This window comes from Olea europaea, chromosome 15 (assembly GCF_002742605.1).
Source record: "Olea europaea var. sylvestris chromosome 15, O_europaea_v1, whole genome shotgun sequence".
NCBI classification, from domain to species: Eukaryota; Viridiplantae; Streptophyta; class Magnoliopsida; order Lamiales; family Oleaceae; genus Olea; species Olea europaea.
In genome coordinates this window covers 21,906,318-21,932,619 of record NC_036251.1, presented here as the reverse complement: position 1 = coordinate 21,932,619, position 26,302 = coordinate 21,906,318, and the positions used below count along the sequence as shown (strand labels likewise).

The following is a 26,302-nucleotide window of genomic DNA, read 5'->3' as shown; positions in this document are numbered from 1 at the left end:
ATTAAATGATATATTCATTCAAATGTGAAGTCACGTGAATCATTTAATTTAACATATAAATTGTAGCCACTTAAACTGGTACTAGATACAATTAGTTTTTAGTGATATTATTTAGCACAACTGAAATTATTATAGTATTTATAAGAGATTCTTTAAATACGAGTTGCTTTCTATTTTAAAAAGTCAATAATTAAAATCATGCTCCAAGATATTCTTTATATTAACATTTTAATTTAGAGAATAAGAGAGCGAAGCCCACTTTCTATAATTAAATGTATTTAAAGTATTTCAAATTTTAATGTAGGAAAACAATAAAATAATCTAAAAAAATAATAAATATTTTTTGTATTAGTAAAATTAAGTATTAAATATAAAGAGTTTGTTAGAGTACTCCAAAATTTTAACACATTAAATTTATAAATACTTTTCAAATGATAGAATATATTTTTTAAAGTAGAAAATTTCTTAAAGATGCTCTAACATAGATATAAAAATGGCATTAAATTATAAATAAAACCAGTCAAAAACGCTAAAAAATAAGGACTCAAATGACAGACTCATTTGGCAGAAATTGGTTGACTGTTTTTTTTTTCCAATTGTTCAATCATGTTTCGACAAATGGCAGACTCATTTGGCAGAAAATGGTGCTTTATTATTCTTTGTAATGAATTAAATTATAGAAAAGTGAGTTTGAGCCCTATTTTGGGAGAAGAGAATGAATTTTTAAATAGTGTATTGATGAGAAATGTGTGGTTAAAAAATAAGGAAAATTTTTGAATTTTTGTGTAATGTTATTTTATTGAGAAATGTGTGATTGAAATGATATCAAAATAATGTTTAAAAATGTATTTTTTTTAAAAAAAGGAGGCTCAAACAAGGGCTGAATTCAAATTTGAAAAAGTCAAATTCACTTTTCATTTTAAAATATTAATTTAAAGATCTTGTTTGATAATCATTATTTCAAAATACGTTTTCTTATAAAAAACACATTTTCACATTAAGATATATTTCAAAAAATTACTATTAAACAATTCATTCTTCCAGAGGGAGAAGAGAATGAATTTTTAAATAGTGTATTGATGAGAAATGTGTGGTTAAAAAATAAGGAAAATTTTTGAATTTTTGTGTACTGTTATTTTATTGAGAAATGTGTGATTGAAATGATATCAAAATAATGTTTAAAAATGTATTTTTTTTAAAAAAACGAGGCTCAAACAAGGGCTGAATTCAAATTTGAAAAAGTCAAATTCACTTTTCATTTTAAAATATTAATTTAAAGATCTTGTTTGATAATCATTATTTCAAAATACTTTTTCTTATAATAAACACATTTTCACATTAAGATATATTTCAAAAAATTACTATTAAAAAATTCATTCTTCCAGAAAAGGAAAATTGAAAAAATGACCATCAAATAGGAGCTTTAAGGATTGAACACAAACCACAAATGTCGAAGTTCACCTCGGACGTACTCTCCTCCTTTTGGCGCCAATTCTCACCATTCACCTTGCTCAACCACTTCTCTCTTGTCAAATCATCATCTCTTCCCCTTCGCACTGGAAAACCCTTGTTCTCGGATCAAGCTCACTGGGGAAACTCATTGTAAATCTCCACCAATTTTAAACCAATTATTTTCAATTCTCAAGTTTTTCAGAATTCTTCATCAAATGGCCGACGAACCGCGGCCGAAGAGGTCCAAAATTTCCAGGTCCACAGCAGCCATCTTTCACTAACTTTCTCTGTTTTTATTTCATCAATTCCGTTTGTTCAGTACTTTGAAGTTCGTTTTTTCCCTTTTAGATCAATGTCAATGTGTTAGGGTTTAGTGTTACTATTTGGGCTTAAAGTTTCAACCTTTGGTGAAAATTGCACTACCTGCTTCAGCGGTTATACTTCTGAAGGATTCGGATAATTTTTGTGTTTATTTTTTTATTTTCATTCTATGGACATCTTACTACCGCGTAATTGTTTCATTACGATTGCTCATTAATATGCACATAAACAACACGCTTTCATGTTTATGGCGCCTTTACATAATTACATTTGAGGCTCTGCAACTAGATTCCTCTGTTTATAATTCGACTTATTATTGTTTTCTCTAGTTTTATTTTATAGTTGTTGGATTAACGAGTGAAATTTGGACATTTTCTTCTTTAATTTATCTATTTATATTTTCCGCCACTGAGGTTCCAATATGTATTCTTTGCAGCATAAAGTACAATGCATAATGTTGTACTTTCTGTAACATCAATTGTATTTCCTACTTCTGTCATATTAGTCTTTATACTTCGGTTTAAGCGTACCCCATAGGGGAGCCTGCTTTCCATTGTCAAAATTACCTAGTAGTTAGGGGGCCCAGGCGCTAGCCTGCTGAAAATTCTGTTAGAGACATCTCTATTATATTTTAATCTTAATAACTATGTATATACATTTTAACTAGCTGATTTGATTAAGTATGCTGTAGTTTAATTGGATGAAATGTTAATTATGTGTTTCTTTGTCAGTTTCGTTGCAAATTCATTAATTTATTTTTTATCAACATTTCTATATTTAATTTTTCTTTCTCATAAATGAACTACTCAAAAATAGATTACCCTCGTTTTACTTCCAGCCACATTGCATCTTTTCTCTAGTACCCACATTTTTTTGTTCCTTTTTCCTATTCGGCATAAAATCCAAATTATACTCTCATATTTTTCTTGTTTGGCCATTGAAAAATTATTGATTTTCTAGTAACAATTCTTCAGTTTTGACATAACTGTTTTATTGAATTTTGCTGATAAGTGTTTTAGTAGAATATTATAATTGTCTTGAAAAATTATTGATTTTCTAGTAACAATTCTTCAGTTTTGACATAACTGTTTTATTGAATTTTGCTGATAAGTGTTTTAGTAGAATATTATAATTGTCCTCTCATTCAGTGACTTAAATATGGGATATTTAGTTTGGCTGCTATGAATCCAAGAGAAAAGACTTGAAATATTCGAAGTTTATATGGAATTTCTGATGTAAGATTGTAATATTTTTTTTTCTTTTTTCTTTTTTTTTTTTTTTGTGCGTGTGTGTACAGGGGGGATGATGATTACATGTTGGGAAACATAACTGAAATTGAGCTTTGTAATTTCATGACCTTCAACAAGTTGACCTGCAAGCCAGGTTCTCGCTTAAATCTCGTAATTGGACCAAATGGATCTGGCAAGAGTTCTCTTGTATGTGCCATTGCGTTAGGACTTGGAGGAGAACCTCAGGTTAGAAGGACAAGCATTATAAATTGTCTTTATATTTTGGCGTTTGAAGTACTATTGATGGGAAAAGTTTGCATTTTTCTGCAGCTTCTAGGGAGGGCTTCTAGTGTTGGAGCTTATGTGAAACGTGGGGAGGAATCTGGATACATAAATATTTCTTTGAGAGGAGAGAGTAAGGAAGAGCGAATCACTATTACAAGGAAAATATACACACGCAACAAGACAGAGTGGCTATTTAATGGTAATAGTGCTTTGTTTTCATGACAGAGACTGAAAACAGTTCTTGAATCTTCCCTCATAGCATAAATTCTTAAATCATGTCAACTCATGCTCTTTCCTCTGGGTCTTGGCTCTTTATCTATGAATTTTTTTGCACTAACTAGCATAGAAAGCAGCCATCTAAGTAGATAAAGTTAATTTCATCCTATGCATAGCTGCACTATCTACTTATGTCGAGATGCATATGATCCAGGAAATCTACCTAGGGTACTGTGGAAGTTGTATATTGGTCATACATTCTGAAGCAGAAAGAATTGTGTAAGCTTGTTCTAGATAATCAACTCTTTCACTCCCTAATAAATCCTGTCATTTCTTAATTTCAAATGCACAAACTTGTTAACATAAGTTGGTTGTCGGAGTGTATGGATAACCGTATTCCTTCACTTTAAAGCACTTACATCCTGAGAAGCTTTAATTAGCTTTTGGGTTCATTTCTAAACAATGTCAAAGTCATGTTTCATAATCTCCAGCCACCTCACAATGAACGGATAGGTGATTGATGCTTACATTTGCCCTCTTAATTTGTTTTTTGGAACTTGGGATATACTCTTTGTGTGGACTTTACTAAGTAATAATTCATTATTGTCATCAATGTGGTATGTAATTATTTTTTTCCCTCGTAGGCATGTCAGCATCATACATGATTTTTGACTGTTTAAAAAATGATTCATCCTTGTTTGTTAATTGCAATCATTGTCCCAATTTTCTTCAGGCAAAATGGTGGCTAAAAAGGAGATAACTGAAGTAATACAAAGATTCAACATCCAAGTCAACAATTTGACTCAAGTGAGCGCTTGTTATATATCTTTATACACTCAAAAGCAATTGATTTGGTGCTATATATCTGCTGCTGACTGTGTATGAATATTTGGGTTCTTATTGGTCAATCATGAGAGCTCTAGCACGACTATCTGCTGGTCTTACTTGTATAAAAAGATTTAGATGCAAAGCTGTTTATTTCAGCGGGGTCAAGGATTTTATTAAAAGCTAATGTATAGTTTTAAGAGAGGAATTTCTTGGGCATCTTAATATCCAGCACCCCCTCATTTTGTAACTTGGATGTGTTGAGCATAAGCATCACATTGAAAGATGATGAAATCCCTTGAGGAGCCGCAAGTTTTTTTGTGTCCATTTTATTCACATTTTCCAAATATATGCTATTCGAGACTCGATTGAGGATCTTTATATCCAAAGGATACGTGATTTTATCTAGAATATGTCCAAATAATATGAGAATATCTTGTATTCAAGGGTTGCATTTGATTATTATGCTGGTGCATGGTGATGGAATTTGCTGTCGCAGCTGGACCTTGGAACTAGATTCCCCATGGCACAGGTTATTCAAGAGCAACTGTTTACCTTGTTTCATTTAAGAGTTGCTAGATGGGTGTTGAATGGGTGGAATCTTAAATTTTCCAAATAGCCAAAAAATAAAATAAAATTGGGGCTTGTGAGTATGTTGTGAGCAGTGAAAATTTAGAGAGGAGGAAAGAAGAACAACAAACTGGGCACTGCCCTTACATGGCAACGTGCCAACTGTTAGTGACGCCGGATATAATAGGAGAATTACAAGAGAAGGGGAAGGGGAGAGGAGGAGAAAGGAGGGAGAGAAGAGGGAGGAAGAGGGGGAGAGGAAGAGAGAAATTGGGGAAGAAAATATCAATTATTTATTCATTCAAAGGTTGGTCCCATTACAACGCAAAAGACCCATTTATATAGAGTTTCAAAAGACCTATTATAAGTAAGAAAGTACTAGAAAAGGTAATAAATCAAATACTAAGAACATTTCCTAAAATATGCATTAAATTTGGAATCTGAATAGACATATGCCTTCTAATTCTCCATCAGTTAGATTGCATCGTGCAGTCTCAAAACCTGTATTCAAAAGCTTTATAAATGAAACTCACCAATTCCTCATTTCTAGAAGCAAAACGCCTTGTTAGGGCAGTTAAATCTGTGGGTAAGGACCGTAAGGTCCAGGAGTCAGCAAAGTGAACTTATTGTTGGGCAGCAGAGAAATAATGGGTCAAAGGAGAAGAAGAATCGAATGTGGATATTCACATTTTGAGTGGTTTGGATGAGATTGTTTAGTTGTTTAATGTTTGATGCATGATTGTGAGATTTGGGAATGTTGGATCGCCACTTTGAATTTTCTTTTAAAAACTGCGAGAGGATTAGTGATGCAAGTGGGAATTATTTCCTATCATCATTACTTCTATATTGAACAGCACCTTTGTCTATCTTGGTATGATTACTTATTTGCTTTTGCATAAAGAAACCATATGATATAGGAATCTCAGCATGCTTATGCGTAAATTGCTACTTTTTGCTGTAATTGGTTAGCCGACTCCTATTTGGGTATGAAAAGGCAGAGGAGGCACTTGTGGAAAGGCCAGTTATTCAAATCAAAAGTTCTGAAATCTCCGCTAGGGCTGAGGCTTTAGTTCAAAATCCTCTATTCATACTGAATTGTGGCTCGGGAAGGCTCTTCTCTCTTTGAATGAGCTGGGGACCCACCTAAAAAGCCGTTATTTTCTCTCTTTCGACCCTTATCAATGATTTTCGAATTTGAGCTTATGAGCCTAGGACGTTGTCTGGGCCAAGAGCCATAGTTAGTTGCTGTTTCCATTTGGTTGACGAAACCTGTCTAAGATCCTGTGTGCGCTTCGTAGTACCCACCTCTTCCTTATTTGGATTCGGATGAAGGTGAGTGGCAAAGTCTGGTTCGTCTCCATTGTCTTATCTAAACCCTTTACCAGAGAAGAAATCCCTACCCATTACTAAATTAGTTTTCCAAAACCCACATTTGGAGGGGATCGGATCATGCTACCACGAGACAAAATATTTCTTTCTAAACAGAGTTGAGGTAAAAAAAAAAAAAAAAAACGGCTGAATTTTTGTTAAAATAATCAAATTAACATAAATTCAAAATATTTTAGGAAGTGGCTGCTCCAGTTCTTTGCTAAATTAAAGGAGTTTGAATACGGTGTAGGAATCTTTATTTGCCAACTTCCATAACTAGCCCCCCTAGTGAATCCTTGTAGGGGTTGCAGGAAGCAGGCATGCCAGGGTGAAGAAGGGGGGTTATGTGTTCCTGAGGGATGGTATATCCTCTTTTTGTTTGTGTGTGGGGAGGCCTGATTTTGGGGACTTAGTTGGGAAATATTCCATTAGAACAGTGCATGTGCATATTAATTGTATGATCCAAACATATTATAATTTGGTGATGCAGGGCTGCCGCTAATTAGAGAACTTAAGGTTGTCTGACAACTGAAGAGGAAGAAAATGAAAATCAGAACAGATTATGAAGCTGAACTGACACGGAAAACTTTCTTTGAACACGTCCATGGCAGGAAAGAAACTAGAAGGCCTTCTAAAAATCTCTAAGAATTTGAATGGAGTCTCAACATTAAATATGCAGTCTGCAGAAGATTTCTTACTCTTACTCTTACTCTATTAAAGGTTGAGAGAGATTTCAGACATGAATAGACTCCTAGATATCCTAATTCTTCAAGGATGATGACCTAAAAGAAAGACTTGGAAACACAGCATTAGGTAACTCCTATTCAAAGGATGATTTGACTGGCAATTAATTCATGTGTGCTATAACTAAGCAAGGACATAAAAATTAGAAGTACGCACGAATTTTGGGCAAAATTACTATTCAACTACTTTGCCCTTATATCAGATCATCCTGTTCAGCTGTGCTCAGAAACACTTTTATCCCATTTTCAAATGGCTCCTTACATTTGCCTGAGCTCATCTTTTGACTTCTTGAAGGCGGTGAAATCTATTTTTAACTTGGTAAACCTTCGAATTTATTTAATAAAGTAGTTTTATTTGAATGGTTGACTAGTATTATCTGAGGTTTGAGACTAGGAGCAAAAATTTCTATGCTTAGTGTTACAGGATGTAAATAAGGCCTAATTATAGGAAAATTATAGAGATTCCTAATTTGTATAGTTTCCTAATATAGAATTCTAACTGTGTATATATATGTATCATTTCTTTTCTATGAATAAGAACGAGGAAATTATATTTTCTTCCTTAAACTCTTTGATGGTATCAAAACATTAAAATAGTTTCGAACCTATGTTTGTTTTGTGTGTTTCCAGTGCAATCAGTGACAGGTTCCTTATAGTTAGCCATTTGTTGTGTGTGTGGTTGGTTATCGGTTACTAGTAGTCGGCCTTCTGTTCCTCGAATTTGGAGCCGAGGTCTTCGTGGTAGAGTATACGCCTTTCTGTTGGTGCTGTTCCTTTCCTCTTCGTCCAGTCGAGGTTTCTTTTACTTCCGATCGGTGCCATTCCTATCCCCTTCGTTTAGTCACGATTTTTTGTGGGGTGTAGTGTTCCGGAGACGTCTGAGTCAAATTTGGTGTTCGCTGTCGTGATTTGCAGTGTTCGCAGTTTCGAGTTTCGTTGCTGTATCTACTGTTTCAAGTTTCGTGAGTTTTTCATTTTAGTTGGGCTATTGCTTGGGACAAAGGACATTTGATTGGATTGTGTTTGGTTTTGGTCTATTATTTTTTGGATTTTAATTTGTTATTTGGATCTTGTGTTTTATCCTTAGGGCCAAGCAAAAGAATTTAGCTGTAACTGACGTCATTCTGGTGATGTTCAAAATCACAGAGTATAAGTTGGTTGGTCCAAATTATTTAGATTGGTGTAAGATGATTCAGATTTATCTACGGAGTATTTTTATGGACAATCATCTTACTGAAGATCCACTAAAGCATAATAATAGCTAGACATGATTACGAGATGATGTCTGATTATTCTTACGAATCCGTAATCCATTGACACTGAGATAGTCAGTCTGATTAATCATTGTATGTTGAGGAATTGATGGAATATTTAGAATTTATATGTGCTCTGAGAAAGGGAATATGTCACGTATTTATGAAGTTTGTAAATGTTTTTACCGTGTTGAACAACAAGATTAGTCTCTTCGAGCTTAATTTATAAATTTCAAAAAGACCTACAAAGAACTGAATGTCTTGTTACCTTTTAGTCCGAATGTGAAAGTTCAGCAAGCTCAACAGGAGCAAATAGCTGATGAGTTTTCTAGCTGGTCTTAGTTCTCAGTTTGAAACTGCTAAATCCCAGATTTTCTCCGGTGCTGAGATTTCATTGCTGCAAGAAACCTTTACTAAAGTACTTCGCATAGATACTAGTGCTTCTATTGCTTCATCTGTTTAGCCTTCTAGTGCTCTTATTAGTCACAGTAGTAGAGGTAATACAAGAGGTGGGGTACAGGTAGTTGGGTCAATTGAAGTCAGAACGGAGTTGTATGCTACTACTGTCATGAGCCGCGTCATACCAAATACTCGTGCCGAAAATTGCACAATAAATCTCAGAAGTCTCACTCAGCTTATATCACAGCTATTACTGCTACACACAGCTCAACTTCTGAGCAAACCATTATAGTTTCTGCAAATGAATTTGCCAAATTCACTCAATACCAAGAAACATTGAAGAATTCATCTCACCTTATCTCTGCCATTGTTGAGATAGGTAAACCTAATACATATTTTCTCTCTTCCTCAAAATGGGTCATTGATCATATGACAGGTAATCCTAGTCTCTTCTCCACTCTTCAATTGCATACATGTCCTTCTAATGTTACTTTAGCTAATGGTTCTCTGTCTTAAGTCTACCACAATTTTCTTTCAATTTAGTGTCTGTGAGCAAACTTACTCGGACCTTAAACTGTTGTAGTGTTGTGTCTCATTTTTTATTGATTCAGGATCTTATGATGAAGAAGATTATTGGTAAAGGACATGAATCAGGCGATCTCTATATTCTGGATACCCAGGTGCCCAAATCCATTGCGTGTGGTTAACTTCTTTTGAAGCACATTGTCGCTTAAGACATCCATCTTTTTTCTTTTTTAAAGCAAATATGTCCTCAGTTTTAGAATGTATCGATTTAGATTGTGAGTCATGTCAATTTGCAAAACATCATCGTTTGTCCTCAATTCCTCGAGTCAATAAAAGAGCCAGTTTTCCTTTTGAGTTGATACATTCAGATGTTTGGAGTCCTTGTCTCGTTGTGTCCAAAATTGAATTTCGGTATTTTGTTACCTTTGTTGATGATTTTTCTCGTGTGACTTTATTTAATGAAGAATCGATCTGAATTATTCTCTCATTTTAGTGCCTTTTGTATTAAGATTAAAACACACTTTATTGCTTCGATACATACATTGAAGAAGTGATAATGTCAAAGAATATTTTTTTGATTCTTTCCAGACTTACATGCTTCAAAATGATATTCTTCGTCAATCCTCGTGTGTTAACACACCCTCTTAGAATGGTATGGCTGAAAGAAAAAATAGATATCTTCTTGAGACAGCTAGGGCACTTCTGTTCCAAATGCATATTTCTAAACAATTTGGGCCGATGATGTCTCCACAGCTTGTTTCTTGATTAATCGAATGCATTCATCTGTTTTTCATGGTGAGACTCCTTATAGTATCATTTTCCCAACTAAGTCCTTGTTTTCTATTGAACCTAGAATATTAGGTAGTACTAGTTATTCTTGTAATGTTTGTCCCCACATAACTAAATTAGATTCTAAATCCTTAAAATGTGTTTTTCTGGATTACTCTTGTCTACAAAAAAGGTACCGATGCTACTGTCCGGGTCTTAACAAGTATCTTATGTTAGCTGATGTCACATTTCTGGAAAATATTCCTTTCTTTCCCACTTCTTATACTTCTTCCAGTAAGGGGGAGGATGACGATATGCTGATTTATCATATCACTTACTAGTCAAATAATGTTGCTTCCACACCTGTTGCTCCCACACCACCACCTATTCACTAGGTGTATTTCAGACGATGAAACCATCTTGACGTATGTTCGGCACCTGACTTTTTCGGCATCAGATCCAGTGTCCAGTGATCTTGATCTACCTATCGCTCTTCGCAAAGGTAAACTACAGTGCACTTATCTTATTTCATCATTTGTTTCTTATAATCACTTGTCCTCTTCTTCTTGTTCTTTTGCTGACTCCTTAAATTCTGTGGCACTTCCAAAAACTGTTCTTGAAGCCTTATTCCATATTGTTTGGCGTGATGCTACGATTGAGGAGATTAACACTTTAGATGCTAATGGTACTTGGGATTTAGTAAATTTGCCAGTAGGAAAAAAGACTTATGGATGTAAGTGGGTGTTTGCAATCAAATTCAATTCCGATGGATCAGTGGCTAGGCTCCAAGCTCATCTTGTGGCAAAAGGTTATGCTAAGACTTATGGTGTGGATTATTTTGATTTCCATGGCAGCTACTCATAATTGGCTTTACATCAATTAGACATTAAGAATGCTTTCTTACATGATGATCTTCAAGAGGAAGTTTATATAGAGCAATCACCTAAGTTTGTTGCTCAAGGGTATGGGGAAGTGTGTCATCTTCGAAAGTCCTTATATGGTTTGTAACAGAGTTAACGTGCTTTGTTTGAAAAATTTAGTTAGGCAGTGGAAAAGTTTGGAATGCAAAAAAGCAAGTCTGACCATTCAGTCTTCTACAAACTGTCTGAATTCGGCATCATTCTCCTTGTTGTGTATGTTGATGATTTTGTTATTACTGTTGGTGATAATATGGGAATTTCATCTTTGAAATTCTTTCTTCACGCCCAATTTCACATGAAAGATTTAGGAGTGTTGAAGTATTTCTTGGGAGTTAACATGATAAGAAGCAAGAAAGGCATCTTCTTATCTCAGAGAGAATGTGTGCTTGACTTCTTAACTAAGACAGGAAAGTTGGGAGCTAAGCCAAGCAGTGCTCCAATACTTTCTAATTTGCAACTTATCAAAGATGGTGACCTATTTGAAGATCCTGAAAAGTATAGAAGATTGGTTGGGAAATTGAGCTACTTTACAGTAACATGTCCTGATATTGCATATCTTGTTTTTGTTGTAAGTCAATTCATGTCTTCCCCACCAGTTCATCATTGGATAGCTTTAGAATATCCTGTGTTATTTAAAGGGAGCTCCTGGACGTGGGATATTGTACAGAAATCATGGATATACTTTCATCGAATGCTTTTCAAATGCAGATTGGGAAGGTTCCAAGACTGACTGAAGATCTACTACTGGCTATTGTGTTTGTGTTGGAGGAAATTTAGTCTCATGAAAAAGTAAAATCAAAATGTTGTGTCCCGATCCAGTACATAATAATAATATAGAGCTATGGTACAATATGTGTGAGAGATAATGTTGATAAATCAGCTTTTAACTGAAGTTAGTCTTAAAGCTTCAAAACCAGCAAAGTTGTGGTGTGGCAATCATGCTGCTTTTCATATTGCTTCTAATCCTATGTTTCATGAGCGAACTAAGCATATTGAGATTGACGGTCATTTCGTTCGTGAGAAGGTGCAGTAGAATTTAATCTGTATAGTATATGTGAAGATAGGAGAATGACTAGGAGGTATTTTCCCAAAGGCTTTAGGATTCGAGTTGATTATATTTGTAACAAGAATATATGTTTCAACTTGAGGGGGAGTGCTATAGAATGTAAATAAGGCCTAATTATAAGGGAATTATAGAGATTCCTAATTTATATATTTTCCTAATATAGAATTCTAACTGTATGTATATGAATCGTTTCTTTTCTATGAATAAGAACAAGGAAATTATATTTTCTTCCTTAAACTCTTTCACTTAGAAAGGAAAATTTGAAAGATGGATGTCAAAATACTAAATTTCTTTAATCATTCACGTGTTATGTTTTCATTTTGCACCGATGCGGAAGCGTTTATAATTCTTGTAATAAGAGTTGAAATAAGAAATATATTGGAATAATTTGCTTTATCTTGATTGAATAATAATTGATGTCATTAAAAAATGTCCAATGTCTTTGTGTGTGGGTATATATATATATATATAAGGAAATTAAAATAAGGAAACTAATAAATATCCTAACCTAAAATGAATTAGAATTCCTATTCAAATCCTATTCTAAACAAGATGCTAGAATGAAAAAGTAAAATCTATTTCAATTAAATATCTTATTACAATTATCTAACTTTTATCCTGTTGACAACAGGATTGTCCTACATCATTCTCTCTCACTTGAAAAAACTCGTCCCTGAGTTTGGTTGAAGAAAAAATAATTAATCTGGAGAAAAATACTCAAAAATTTCTGTCAATACTGATGTTGAAAAAATTTCAAATTTTTGATGTGCTCGATAAACGTTGATATATCTTTTAGTTGCATTCTTTGAAGTTAATTTTGTCTTAGGATGCTCATTATATTCTCTTCACAGACAATTCCCATGTGACATTCCTTTATTAACGAAGCATGATTCGATTTCTCTTCCCGTGGTCTGCGCTCGTAAATCCGTAATGGCACGGGTCGGCAAAGGTCACGATTCGTACACCTCACGCCTAGCCTATTGAGGCTTGGTCCCACCTGTTGCCGTCGTTGGTGATCAAAGACGAGCAATCTCTCCTCCAGGCCTAGATCGAAGTTCGAACCTAGTCTTGTGTGCGGGTTGATGTCCGCTGCAAGCCTAGGGTTCCTCTTGTCCAAGTCAGCGTTTCTTTCGTCATCACGAGAATCTAGGTCGTCTTCTTTCTATCAATCATCTATTCTGCCGAGATGTTCCTCCGTGGGCTCGTGATTCTTCTCAACAGTTAACCCAGTCAGCATCTATGTGATTTTGCGAAGAGTCTCATGCCTACCCAATTGTTCTGCCCTAGATTCACGGTGTTTCTCAATAGTCATCGTAGTTAACATCAGTGTGATATTTCGAAGAGCTTCATCCATCCATTCTAGTCGTCGTTCAATTTTTTCAAACCTCAATTTTCGCTGTCGGCGTTTTGCTTGCTACTCGAACCGTCCTCAATAGGGGTGGGCGCGGGTCGGTTCGGTTTGGTTCTAAAGAGAACCGAACCGAACCGAACTTTTCGGGTATCTATTAAATGGAATCGTCGGGTCCAAATATAATTATGGAACCGTTCAGGTTCGGTTCGGTTCGGTTCCATTCGGTTCTGTACTATAATTAAATTTTTTAACATTTATAACATTATATAAATACAATTAATGATACATTCAATGGTTTTGGAATGTCAGAGACTAGTAAACTACATTGTTCAAATGATCGCTACGATCAAAGCTTCGGTTGGCAAAGGTCACAGCTTCGATCGAAGGTCACAGTGTCGATCGATGATTGTATAGGTTTTGAAATATTAGCGAGGCTGCGAGAGTGAGTGCGAGAGTCGAGACAACGTTATGCACTTTAGTGTTGGTGTTTAGGGTTATTTAGTGAATTTGATCTTACTTGGCTGAGAAATGAAACAATAAAATGGGTAATTAGGCCAAAAATTAAAAAATTAGAAATGAAACAAATTATTGGGCCAAAAATTTGGATTTAGAAATCGTTAATTTCTTAATTTGTTTAGAAAAATAAATTAAAATAATTTGATTTACTCAATATAAAAAAAAATAGAAAGAATCGGTTCTTATTCGATTTTTCGGTTCTTGGTCTAGAACCGAGAACCGAACCGTACCCGTCGGTTCTCAATTTAGATACCCGTTCGGGTATTCAATTTGACAAGAACCATCGAGTTCGGGAGATTTGCCCAGCCCTAGTCCTCAATCTTCAGATTGAGGCGAATTCCTTGTTTTGAACAATTTGGTGCAGAAACTTTCATAATTCTTATAATAAGAATTGATATAAGAAATATATTGAAATAACTTGCTTTGTATTGATTGAATATAAGCGGTGTTATGAAAAGTGTACAATAACTCTATATTTATTGCAAAATTATTCTCTACTTCTTATAGTATTAGAAAATTGAAACTATTTGAAGCTATAATTCTAATCAAGTAAAAGATAAAAATCCTAACACAACCATACAAGAAAACTAAAAAGATAAACATAATTGAAAAGATAAATTCCTAGAAAAGATAAAATATAATTGTAGTAGGAAACTATTAATTGTAGTTTTTGATGTACTACATCATGCACATAGCTCTCTCTCTCTCTCTCTCTCTCTCTCTCTCTCTCTATGTATATGTGCGTGTGTGTAGTTATATCCTTGCAAGGCCACGTTTCAAGCATTTTGTCTTCTTTGTCCTTTTAATTTTTTTTATATACTACGTGATCTGTTGTCGAATTATGACAATTAATTCCTGAGCTTCTTCTTTAGAGGATAGAAGGGGATTGTTAACAGTTGTTTATAGTTTAAATCTTTGTACAGGATTCCTGGATATATGTCTTTAAATCCTATTTATTCCAGACCAAAGGAAAGTGTTCTAACAGAACAGCTATTTTCAATTAAAGGAAATAGAAAATGGGACATACTTTTGTTTCCTTCTATTATGCCTCAAGGCTGTTTGGGAGGGCGATTCCATTTTACTAGCAGAGTTGTATGAATTCTTGAGTTAGAGTTAATGATTAATTGACTTTTGCATTCATAAATTATGGTTGCAAATTGCTTCCTGTCTTTTCCCATTTACCTTTGATATTGACATGTCCAATTCTTTGGGGATGGTTTTTAGTTTCTACCACAAGACAGGGTTTGTGAGTTTGCCAAGTTAACTCCTGTACAACTCCTTGAAGAGACTGAGAAAGCTGTAGGTGATCCTCAATTACCCATTCAGCATCATGCTCTCATTGTGAAGAGTCAGGAGTTGAAGAAGTTTGAACGAGTAAGTCCTATCTACCAAATTCTTGTCGGAAGAAAAAGCTAAATATTGTTGTTCTTTTGATTTGTCATAGGCTGTTGAGAGCAACCGAGGGTCTCTGGATCAACTAAAAGCTGTTAATGCTGAACTAGAAAAAGATGTCGAACGAGTTCGTCAAAGAGAAGAACTCTTAGCAAAGGTTTTTAATTGGTATTTGTTTCTCATTGCTTTAGTTGTTGGGATGAATAATCAAATCCAGTTACGTGGTTCCAGGCTGAGTCTATGAAGAAAAAATTACCATGGCTGAAGTATGATCTTAAGAAGGCAAAATACATAGAAGCTAAAGAGCAGGAAAAGGAAGCAAAGCTGAAGCTGGATGAAGCTGCTAAGGCTCTAAATGAACTTAGAGAGCCTATTGAGTAAGTAAATTTGCTTTTGCTATATACTTTTTGACTTTGATGATTTTAAATATTTTTATTAGGACCTATAAAGTGTTTAATACCTTGACAAATATATTTTATTTTGGCTGAGATGAGAACTCGTGAATAAAGAGAAAGTTGGGAAAGCTAGACAATCACCTAACATTATGTAAATTGAGCTTTTAGCATGGCAGGAAAGCGTATATTTTGTGTAGTTGTATCAACTTACCAGGGGTTGTGCACTGTTTTGTATTGCTTAGGACTTCTTGACTTCATATACTTGGATGCCTTTAGGTTTATTATGAGATAACTTCTTTTCAGGAAACAAAAGCGTGTAAAAACAGCACAAGAGGCTAAATGTAAAAAGATCAATGGTTTAATAGATGGCAATATGAAGAAGCGTATGCGATTTTTGGAGGATGAAAACCGTCTGGTATGCTGTCATTGCCTTTTGTAATTTACCTGTATTTCATTTGCTTAGGTTGTTTCCACATTTACTTTACTGCCTGATTTACCTTTTTGTTAGGGAGTTCTAATGCAAGGGAAGTATAATGAAATGGAGGAATTGAGGCACCAGGAAGAATCTCGCCAACAAAGAATCTCCAGAGCTAAAGAAGATCTTACAGCTTCAGAAGCAGAGCTTACTAATCTTCCTCCATATGAACCTCCAAAGCATAAAATTGTAGGTTTAACATTTTTTACTGATTTATGTATCTCTGGCAACGCCAGTTGGGTTGAAGCAGTAGTGTAAATCTATTCATTACCTAGGCTCCCCAGAGATTCTCCCATCTTCACCTTGATTCTCTTATCCCCTATTGTATCTGAATTGATATTTCTAGGAACAATTAAGTGCCCGAATTGTGGAGCTGGAAGGAACTGCAAAAGAGATAAGATCTGAAAAAATGGAGAAAGAGAAGTTCCTAAATCACAATAGATCCATTTTGAGGCAGTGCATGGACAAGTCAGTCAGAATTTTTTGTTAAGTAGTTCAATTTCTAGAAGTTCTAAAATTTCCTTTCTTACCCTTGTCAAACCTGAAGGTTAAGAGATATGGAGAATGCAACCAACAAGCGTTTACAAGCTTTGCGGAATTCTGGTGCTGAGAAGATATTTGAGGCTTATCAATGGGTTCAGGAACACCGTAATGAGTTCAATAAGGAAGTTTATGGTCCAGTATTGCTTGAGGTGCACAATTTGAACTTAAAAAATTGACATGTATGCATCTTTTTACATTCTTATGCACTGAGTCTTTTTTAACATTGTTGAGACTGCTCATTCAGGTCAATGTCTCCAACCGCTTTCATGCTGACTGCTTAGAGGGTCATGTTGCACATTACATATGGAAGGTATTTTAAAATTAAAATTTATCTTCGATTTTTTGTTTCAGATTTTATTTCTTTGTCTAATATGAAATAATGCCATTCTCACTAAATTTTTTTGACCAGAATTTTTGTACATGGTGATATTTGATGGATCACTTTGTGAAACTACTTTATTATTTACTGATTAAGCTTGTGCAAAGATTGTTATTATCTGGAATGAGCTGGATATTGTTCTGCAAAGACTAATAATCCTTGCATTCATATCTTTATCTTACTCTTCCTGTAACAATGTATATATTTTGTTGATGAACCACATCATCTAAAAGTTTAATCCATTAAAGAGGGGATATATATTTTCAAACCTTATAGCACCCCCGAGAAAATAAACGAATTCCAAAAATCTTGGGTAAATCCAAAAATATTCGTAACAAAATAATTCTAGATCCTAAAATACTCATCTGAAATGAAGGCTTAATTTGTTTTTCCATTAAAAACTTGACAAGTGCACAATTTCCAAAAATTTTATAATGGCCAGCAGGGGTACTTGATCTCAGGACGTCTGTATGCTCTCATACCATGATTGGAAAATTAAATTAGAAAATGAGGGACTGATTCTCTTATCCTAACAAACTGATACATGGGTATAGATGCTGAAGTTGTACAATACAAAGGGAAATAAATACGACAAGATCACCTATAGGTTGGGGAGAGAATCAAGGAAGAGATGAAGCCTTGAAATGTGAATTATTCCAATAATCTTGCAGACAATCATGGAGGAGATGGAGGAGTAAAACATATTATTCCAGCACTGCTAGTTTGAATATGTTAATCAAATGAAGCTTGCTTCTTAAGGGATCAAATTTTGGTTGGGATGTCTTTTTAGTTAGGATGGTGATGTGTAAATTGTGCTATTTTGTAGCTTTTCTTTATTAAAATGGCGGTCAACATCTACTTGTGTTGTCTCGTTGCAAAACCCCAACCAAATCTGGTCGTTCGTCATAAACCCCTAAAATAATTGAAACTGTTGAACTCCACACGATCACATTCCTTTTACCATGACCCAAGCCAATTATATTTCGAACGAGTGATCAACTAAACTTGCTTGAGTCGACCTGATTCGGACTGTAATGCCCCCGAAACCTGTGTCCCGAAGATTACTGAATTAATTTCTTTATCTGTAAGAGAAGTGGATTTATTCATATAGTAATACAAAAAAAATTGAAAAAAACTTTACGGAATAAAATGAACTTCATAATATGTCAAATATATTCAAACCACTATTGAAGTATAAATTTATTGGTTTTGAAAATAAAATTCTGATTGCAAATTAATTTTAAACTAAATGCTAAAATAAAATTCTTAATCCAGTGACACAGACTCTATTAGCAGTCTCAATCTACAATTTCGATCCATCAAACATCTGTAAAAAGAATTTGTATATAAAATGAGCATATGAATACATCCAGTATAGAATTCATGATAGTATTTTCACAATTTTATAGAAAAAGCAAGTAAAATAAGCAGATAACAAATTTGGAGGCATTCCCATTAAATCTTTTGGAAATACATTTGAATTTCATCGATGATTAACTCTTGACCAATGCTGGTCAAAGACACTAAGAATCCTTGAGTCGATTTCTTTTTCAACAAGCGTTCAGCCTACATTGCTGATATAAGTTAGGGTAGAGGTTTCACCCTTGTTCCAAAGAAATGAAATTCTTCTTCACCTGGTCGTTGAAAAATTATATTATTTTCGAAACAACAAATGGTTGCTTGATTTTCGACAACCAGTCCATTGCAAGTATAACGTCAAAATCTTTCATGTTTAAGACCACTAAGTCTTTTTTTATAATCTTTCCATCCATTTTTAAATTTAGGTTCCTCGCTATATAATTTGCATTAAGCACCTTCTCAGTCGGTAATGATATTTCTAATATGTATCAAGGGGTACACATTCTATATTTGACTTTGAAACGAATATCAAAGAAACGAATAAATGTGTAACTCTTGATTCAATTAATATAAAAGTAGGCATGTCAGAGATTGATATGATACCCGTCACTACATTACAGTAGAGCTCCGCCTCTTCTTGTGTTTTTAGTAAAAACTCTGGCTTTGCCCATATTTTGATCTTCGGCCTTCTTAGGTTGCCAATTAGTGCAGTCTTTGGCGACATGTCCTAGCTTCTCACATATGTAACAGACACCCTTTTCATGCCAAGTATTCTCTCTTATGAGGTTTCTGACATTTAGGATAGTAGTCGTTGATTCTTGTCATTGATGCTGGCATCTAATTTTGTCTTTCCTTTCTTGTTGTGGCCTTTTCCATTCCTCTTGATATTGTCATACCATTTGCACTTGTCTAAGGAGCTAGTCTGCTGTTTACTGCCTTCACCAATCTAGCGGTCGTCAAAGGTGCATACTTGAGCCTTTTCCAGAATTCCCTAATAAGTACCTAATTGGAATACTGCCATTGCTTTCCTAATGTCAATTCTCAATCTACGCTCAAAACGTCGAGCTCGTCTCTTGTCTGTGTCCACCAAATATGGGGCAAATCTGGACAATTCTTCAAACTTTCGCTCATAATGGGTGAGTGTCGTGTATCACTGCTTCAGCTCAAGAAACTCTGCTTCCTTCGTCTCTTAAAGTAGCTAGAAAGTGCTTTTTGAAGCACTGTTTCTTTGAACTGTGCGCATGTAAGGTTACGCTGTTGCTTCTTGGTGAGGGATTTAGTAGTCATCTCCCACTAATGACCTCCAGTGGATTAGGGCCACCTTCAAACATTGGTGGGTGCATCTTGAGAAATTGTTCTCCAATTGAAGATGATCCAAGCCTGCGTCGTGGCCGTTGAGATAATTGCTGCTACGATATTTTTCTTATAGCAGCTAGTAATTCTCGTGCTAAGTTAGCTGCTATCTAAACCTTACATATGGGGATTATATATTAGAGGCCATTCAAGTCAATTCAACTATCTGATATAACTGACGATGATAGGATACTTGAGTATAAATAAAGTTGTTTCTGTTCAATATATTATTATTGTTTCCAATAAGATTTTAACTAAATGGACTTTACACAAATCTTCCTTTTTTGAGTGTGTGTGCAATATTGCTTTTCATCTTGTTGATTTGAATAAAACGCAACTGAAAAGGCTTATGGTTAAGGAGGAGAGTTACAAGTGAACCGCTTAAATTCCAAGCTCATTTTAGACAGTTTGTCTTTTTGATAGTCCTTCAGTCATGTGAATACGCAAATCAAGAAATCTTAATAAATTTCCCGAAATTTTTTTACATAATTGTTGCTTCAATCAATTACTTTTCTAATTCTCGTCATGGCTCTATAGAAATAAACATTGCGATGAATTTTCTGTAAAATATAATAGTTTAACTTTCTACAAAGAGGATATATCAAGTTCAACCAATCACTTGTTAACTTTAAAACTAAAGTAATTTTATACCTTAGATCGTTGATTTGAAGTTGATCATGTTGGTCCCGATATCGTGTGGATCAAAATTTATATAAAACTTTAACATATAAAGAAATCTAAAATCTTAATTTCACGATGTCTACATGAAAGATTGACTGGGCTCTGATACCATGCTGTAACACCTGGAAATCTATGTCCCAGAGATTACTTAATTAATTTCTTTATCTGTAAAAAAAAGTGGATTTACTCATATTGTAATACAAAAAAATTGAAAAAACTTTATAGAATAGAATAAATTATTTTACTGTCTCGTAATATGTTAAATAAATTCAAGCCACTAATGAAATATAAATTCGTTGGTTTTGAAAATAAATTCTGATTGCAAATTAGCCCTCGTTTGGCCCCCATTATTTCAAATTTTAATGGTGGAATAGTATTTTTTTGGGGATGGGATGTTGAAAAAGAAGAAAATGTTTTCGGTTTACGTGTAATATTATTTTATGGAAGATTGTATGGTTGAAAATAAGAAGAAAAAATAAAAATTAAATTAATGGGGGCTAAACAGGGGCTTAATTTTAAACTAAATGCTAAAAATAAAATTCTTGATTTCGCGACACTGACTATTAGCAGTCTTAACCTCCAATTCCAATCCATCAAGCATTTGTAAAAATAATTTAGAATATAAATGAGCATATCAATAGACCCAATTTAGATTTCATGCCAGTATTTTCACAATTTAATATAATTAGTAAAATAAGCACATAACAAATTTTCTAGTGGGATAGAAATCTGATCGTCTCATTCTGACTTAGGTCATACCCATTCTCAATCTCCACTTAGGCCATGTTTGATTGGCAAATCTTTTCCATGGAAAATGGATTCCATTTTCCCACTTTCAAGTGTTTGATATAGTTTTTCTTTCCATGGAATTGAAGTTCCAACTTTTCTTGGACCTTGGAATTTTCTAGCTTTTTAGGGAAAATCAATTCCCACCAATCCGGTTACTGTAACAAATATGTAATTTTTTTTCCTTTTTTTTTTATTGGCAATGAAGACATTCTAAGAATTATTGTACAAAAATATTTCCCTTTAATTGACAATTTTCATGTAAAATAAACCCAAACGAACATAAAAAGAAAAATGATTTTCATGAAATTTTTGTTTTTTTGTTTTGGCAATGGAAATAAATTTCATCCTCAATACCAGCAAATTCTATCCCTTTAATTGACATGGTATTACTTACAAGATCCTTTTTTAATTTGGATCACATAATATCACATAAAATACTTCACTTAAAATATTAAAAAGTGAAAACACAAAATCACTTGGCATTTGGATAAATTTATACCCATTTGTTAGATTTCTTGTCCACTTGAGCTACTTAGGACTGAAAATTCTTGAGAACAGATCTCGAATGCACCAGAAAAGATTTTCTTTTCTTCCTTTCTCTCTTACTCTTTATTTGCACTTCTCTCTCTCTCCCCATCTCTATTTTTTGTGTCAATTGAATGCAATATATATAGTGCTTGCTTGGTAGGGATTTTGATAATTGATTTTTTAACTGTTAGAGATAAAGTGGATTCTATCTGCGAGAGAAGAATTCAAAAATGACGGTTAGAGTAGTGAAATAACGATCGAAAAATTGATTTTAATTGGCTTAAAATCTAAACCAAACAAGCTCATAATTAAATAGTTGTGATAATGATAATGACCTACCTAGAATTTTAATAGGACTCTTAGTTAGAATTTAAATTGGACTCTTAACAAACAACCTTATCAAAGAAAATTTTAACTACATGAGGATAATATTCTAGTATAAATATGTTAAAAATCTAAATTTATCTAAACTCTTTTATATGAAATATTAAATTGTAATTTCCAATAAACTCTTATTTTCAATTGTTAGGATTATTAACACAACTCCCCTATAAAAGGGTAAAGTTGCTAAGTTATCCTAAAATCTCAAATCTTGCAGTTATGCCTCATAATATATATATTGTACGTATTTTTGGGGTATTGCACTAACTAACTTCCACTAGAAGCCTACACCAAAGGCATCTCGTGTGATCAAATAGTCCATGAATTCTTCCTACAGATCACGCACCATGAAGGGTAGAGGACGAAATAAAAACTTTACTTTTGAACCATTTCAAATAAAAAAAGGTAAAAAAACCTGTAAGCTGTTTCCAAAGTAATCACAGTGCCGATGATCTGAGTGAGAATGGATCTCTCCTCCCTAACATCCAAACATCACACCATTAACCAGCCCTCACCACCGACCGCTACAGTCGCCGGCGACATCCCGTCGATCGGCCAACCATTCACGGGCCTTACGCCACTACATAAGCCACATAATCAGGCGGCGGCCCTAGGTGGAAACCCTAGCACCGTCGCCCTAGCTGGAGACACAGATGCCGAGGTCAGAGAAGAGGCCGGAAAACACGGTTGCCCGTTCCAGATTCAGAAAAATTCGGCCACCTGCCTGGTAAACGCTCCTGGCCGGCGTTATGTGCAGGCGATTCCGGCCAGGGGGACAGAGTCGAGTGAACCACGCGCCGTTGAAACGGCGCGTGTCAGTCACGCGCCGGCGCCGGAAAATCAGGATGACGGGCAGAATGTCCCCAGTCCAGTAACGATGCCTGTTTTGCCGTCCAATGTGCCGTTATCACACAATCAGGGAAGGAAGTTAGTGGATGAATTAGATGTGGCCTTCAATCGCCGTTTTCGAGTTGAGGCGAAGGTATTTACAATTTCTGTTACTAATCTTGGCGTTGTTAGAATGACCGAATGGGGCTCGAAGATATCGAATGCAATTAGCATGGGAAGGTTCGGTGCACGTTGGATGGTGAATATGGTGGACAAGTTGAGGGTGACTAGTAAGCATGAGGATTTCGTTTCTAGATTCAATGAGTCTTCAAGAGCCATCTTGGCATAGCGTTGTGCGAACCGCCGTGGTAGGTACTTGATGAGAGCGCAGTTTGGGGATAGGCGTCGGAAGGGAGTTGTGATGGTGCCGGAAGGTGCGAATGAAGAAGGATGGGCATCAATCTCGCTGGTGTTTCAAGCTGTTGTGGATTCTTTTGTTGCGGGGGATAAAGCCAAACGCCGACTTGTGAATGAACGTAATCGACAAGGATTGACTTATGTAGACATAACAGCAAACCTACATGCCTCGAAATATGTTGACCAGCGGAGGCAACAGCAAAAGGAGATGACTGTCAATGTCAGTGTAAACGAAGGTCAGGATTGTTGTTTGAATAGGGCTGAAATTATGGCCCGTGTCCAGGAATTGAAAGGAGCATTGGAGGAATTGATTAGGCTAGTGGGAAGTGGGTATGAAATGGGTCCCAAGAAGTTGTTCTGCTGCCACAGGTGTGGGGTGGGTATGGATGAGTACCCAGTTGTTGGAAAACAAGCATCGGGCTTGAATAAGAAGGAATCGACACATAATCAAGTTAAGCAGAGAAGACTCGAAATCACTTGTAAGTCAATTGATCGGATTGAAACGGATGAGGGACACTCTAAATATGACAAAGGTGATGTCTTAGAGGGGATGGCTATGGATGAGGTAGACACGGGGACCGATGTAGACCGAGAGGTGGTACCTTCGTCTAAAGAAGGGGAGCCGAATATGGTGAACTTGGAGACAGTAAAGATGGGTGCTACGGACACAGTCCTACACGATGATGGGCTTTTACTAGGCGACCAAGGGACGAGGCATGTACTGTCAGAGGATCTAGTTACCTCAGTGGTGATAGAGCATGATGCGATACCTTTGACAACAACGGTTGCGAATACATATAATAGAAGGAACTCTAAGTCAATGAAGGTAAGTGACTTGGACGGAAAAAGCACTTGTGTTGTGGGTAGATGGAGCCAAGAAGGGAGAAATGGAAAGTGATGTTATACAGGAGGAGGAAACAGGGGGTTTGATTGGATTCGAAGCTGGACACTCACCTTCGAACTGGGTTCTACAGAAAATTCAGGATTTCAGTAAGTCAATGAGCGTGTCTTGTGATGGTTATGAAAACAGATTATTACAATTATTTGAGGATTTGGAGGCCAATAGGGGACAGGAGATGAGTAAACAAGAAGGAAAATTAAGAAGAAAGGGCGATCGTGAACTTAAGAGGCTCGAATGGTCAGTTAATTATGATGGCAAGGGTGGTGAGTCCAAGAATGGAGTATTGGGGAGGGATGCTGGATTGTTAAAATGATACCACGAATCATTAGCTGGAATGTAAGGGGACTTAATGAAGTAGGGAAAATGATGGGTGTTCGACATCTGCTAAGGGGCTGGGGAGCGGATCTTGTATGCTTACAAGAAACCAAGATGGAGTTTATCTCGAGGGCGGTGGTTAGTAGCTTATGGGGGGGACAGCATGTAGGGTATCAGTTTATGGGATCATCAGGGGTTTCTGGAGGCATATTAGTCATGTGGGACACCAGAGTGCTTGAGATGGAGGAGGTGAGTGTAGGATTGTTCTCAATATCGATGTCGTTCAGAAACATTGGGGATGGATTTCAGTGGATGTTCATAGGTGTCTATGGGCCTAATACTGATAACAGTAGACGGGGCTTGTGGGATGAACTGGCTGAAATGATGGCTTGGTGGAATCTACCAACGTGTATAGGAGGTGACTTTAATGTGGTTCGATTTCCTATTGAGAGCTCGAGCGGTGGGAGACTCACGGGGGCTATGGAGGAGTTTTCAGACTTTATAAGGGAGAATATGTTGGTGGATTTGCTTATGATTGGGGGAGATTTTACCTGGTCTTCTAATCGGGATCAACCGGTTCTTTCTCGTATAGACAGGTTCTTGATATGCGGAGAGTGGGAGGCTAAGTATTCAGATGTCATTCAGAGAAGATTGGGGAGGGTGTACTCTGATCATTTCCCCATTATGTTAACTGGGAACAGGACGGGTGGAGGACGAAGGCCTTTTAGGTTCGAGAAAATGTGGTTGAAAGTCGAAGGTTTTAGGGAGCAAGTACAGACTTGGTGGACATCTTATGATATTAGAGGGTCTCCTAGTTTTGTGTTGGATCAGAAGTTGAAGTCTTTGAAAAGGGATTTAAAGAAATGGAATGATGAGGTTGTGGGCAATGTGAACTGTCGTAAAATTCAGTGCCTTACGGAGATAGATGAGTTGGATAGGTGGGAGGAGCGTCGAAGGTTGGATGGGGAGGAGAAGGATAAACGTAGAGCATTAAGGGAAGAACTGGAGAGGTTGGTGGAGATGGAGGAGATTGCTTGGTGTCAGAAATCTAGGGTCAATTGGTTGAAAGAAGGAGATAAATGTACTAAGTTTTTTCACAGGATCGCAAATTCTAATAGGCGTAAAAATTCTATCACAGTGTTGGAAGTGGATGGGATAACTTATGAAGAACCACTCGAAATTGGAAGTCAACTGGTGAACTTCTATCAGAATCTATATCGGAAGCAGTTTGAGTGGAGGCCAGAGTTGGAAGGATTGGATTTTTCTACAATCACGGAGGATGATGCCGATTGGGTAGAGCGACCTTTTGAGGAGGATGAAATCAAGGAGGTAGTGTTTAGCATGAACGAGGATAAGGCCCCTGGACCGGATGGTTTTTCGTTCTTATTTTTGCAAAGCTTGTTGGGAGGTGGTGCGATCAGAAATCTTGGATGTGTTTACATATTTTTTTGAACGTGGCAGGTTCCAAAAAAGTTCTAATGCTACATTTGTTGTGCTTATCCCTAAGAAACCGGGGGCGATCGACATTAAGGACTTTCGCCCTATTAGCCTTGTCTGTGGGATGTATAAGATTATTGCGAAAGTCCTGGCGAATAGATTAAAGGAGGTGCTCGGAAAAGTAGTGTCCAAGTTTCAGAATGCTTTCGTAAAAGGTCGCCAGATTTTGGACTCTGTGCTTATAGCGAATGAATGCATTGATTCAAGATTGCGTTTGGGAATTCCCGGGATGCTATGTAAGCTCGATATTCAGAAGGCATAT

At 35.8% G+C, this 26,302-nt stretch overlaps 1 protein-coding gene across 1 annotated transcript in view; it reads left to right on the top strand.

Annotated features, from left to right (window-relative positions):
* Positions 1–1,432: 1,432 nt before the first annotated feature.
* LOC111410478 (structural maintenance of chromosomes protein 5) overlaps positions 1,433–26,302 on the top strand; it is a 39,060-nt gene continuing 14,190 nt past the window's right edge. Inside the window, exons 1-12 of the mRNA XM_023040833.1 lie at positions 1,433–1,708; positions 3,071–3,248; positions 3,333–3,486; positions 4,237–4,310; positions 15,032–15,181; positions 15,252–15,356; positions 15,431–15,576; positions 15,898–16,009; positions 16,103–16,258; positions 16,416–16,537; positions 16,617–16,761; positions 16,857–16,922. Of these exons, the coding sequence (XP_022896601.1) occupies positions 1,668–1,708; positions 3,071–3,248; positions 3,333–3,486; positions 4,237–4,310; positions 15,032–15,181; positions 15,252–15,356; positions 15,431–15,576; positions 15,898–16,009; positions 16,103–16,258; positions 16,416–16,537; positions 16,617–16,761; positions 16,857–16,922 (1,449 nt within the window). The 5' untranslated portion in view covers positions 1,433–1,667. The remainder of the gene's footprint in view (positions 1,709–3,070; positions 3,249–3,332; positions 3,487–4,236; positions 4,311–15,031; positions 15,182–15,251; positions 15,357–15,430; positions 15,577–15,897; positions 16,010–16,102; positions 16,259–16,415; positions 16,538–16,616; positions 16,762–16,856; positions 16,923–26,302) is intronic.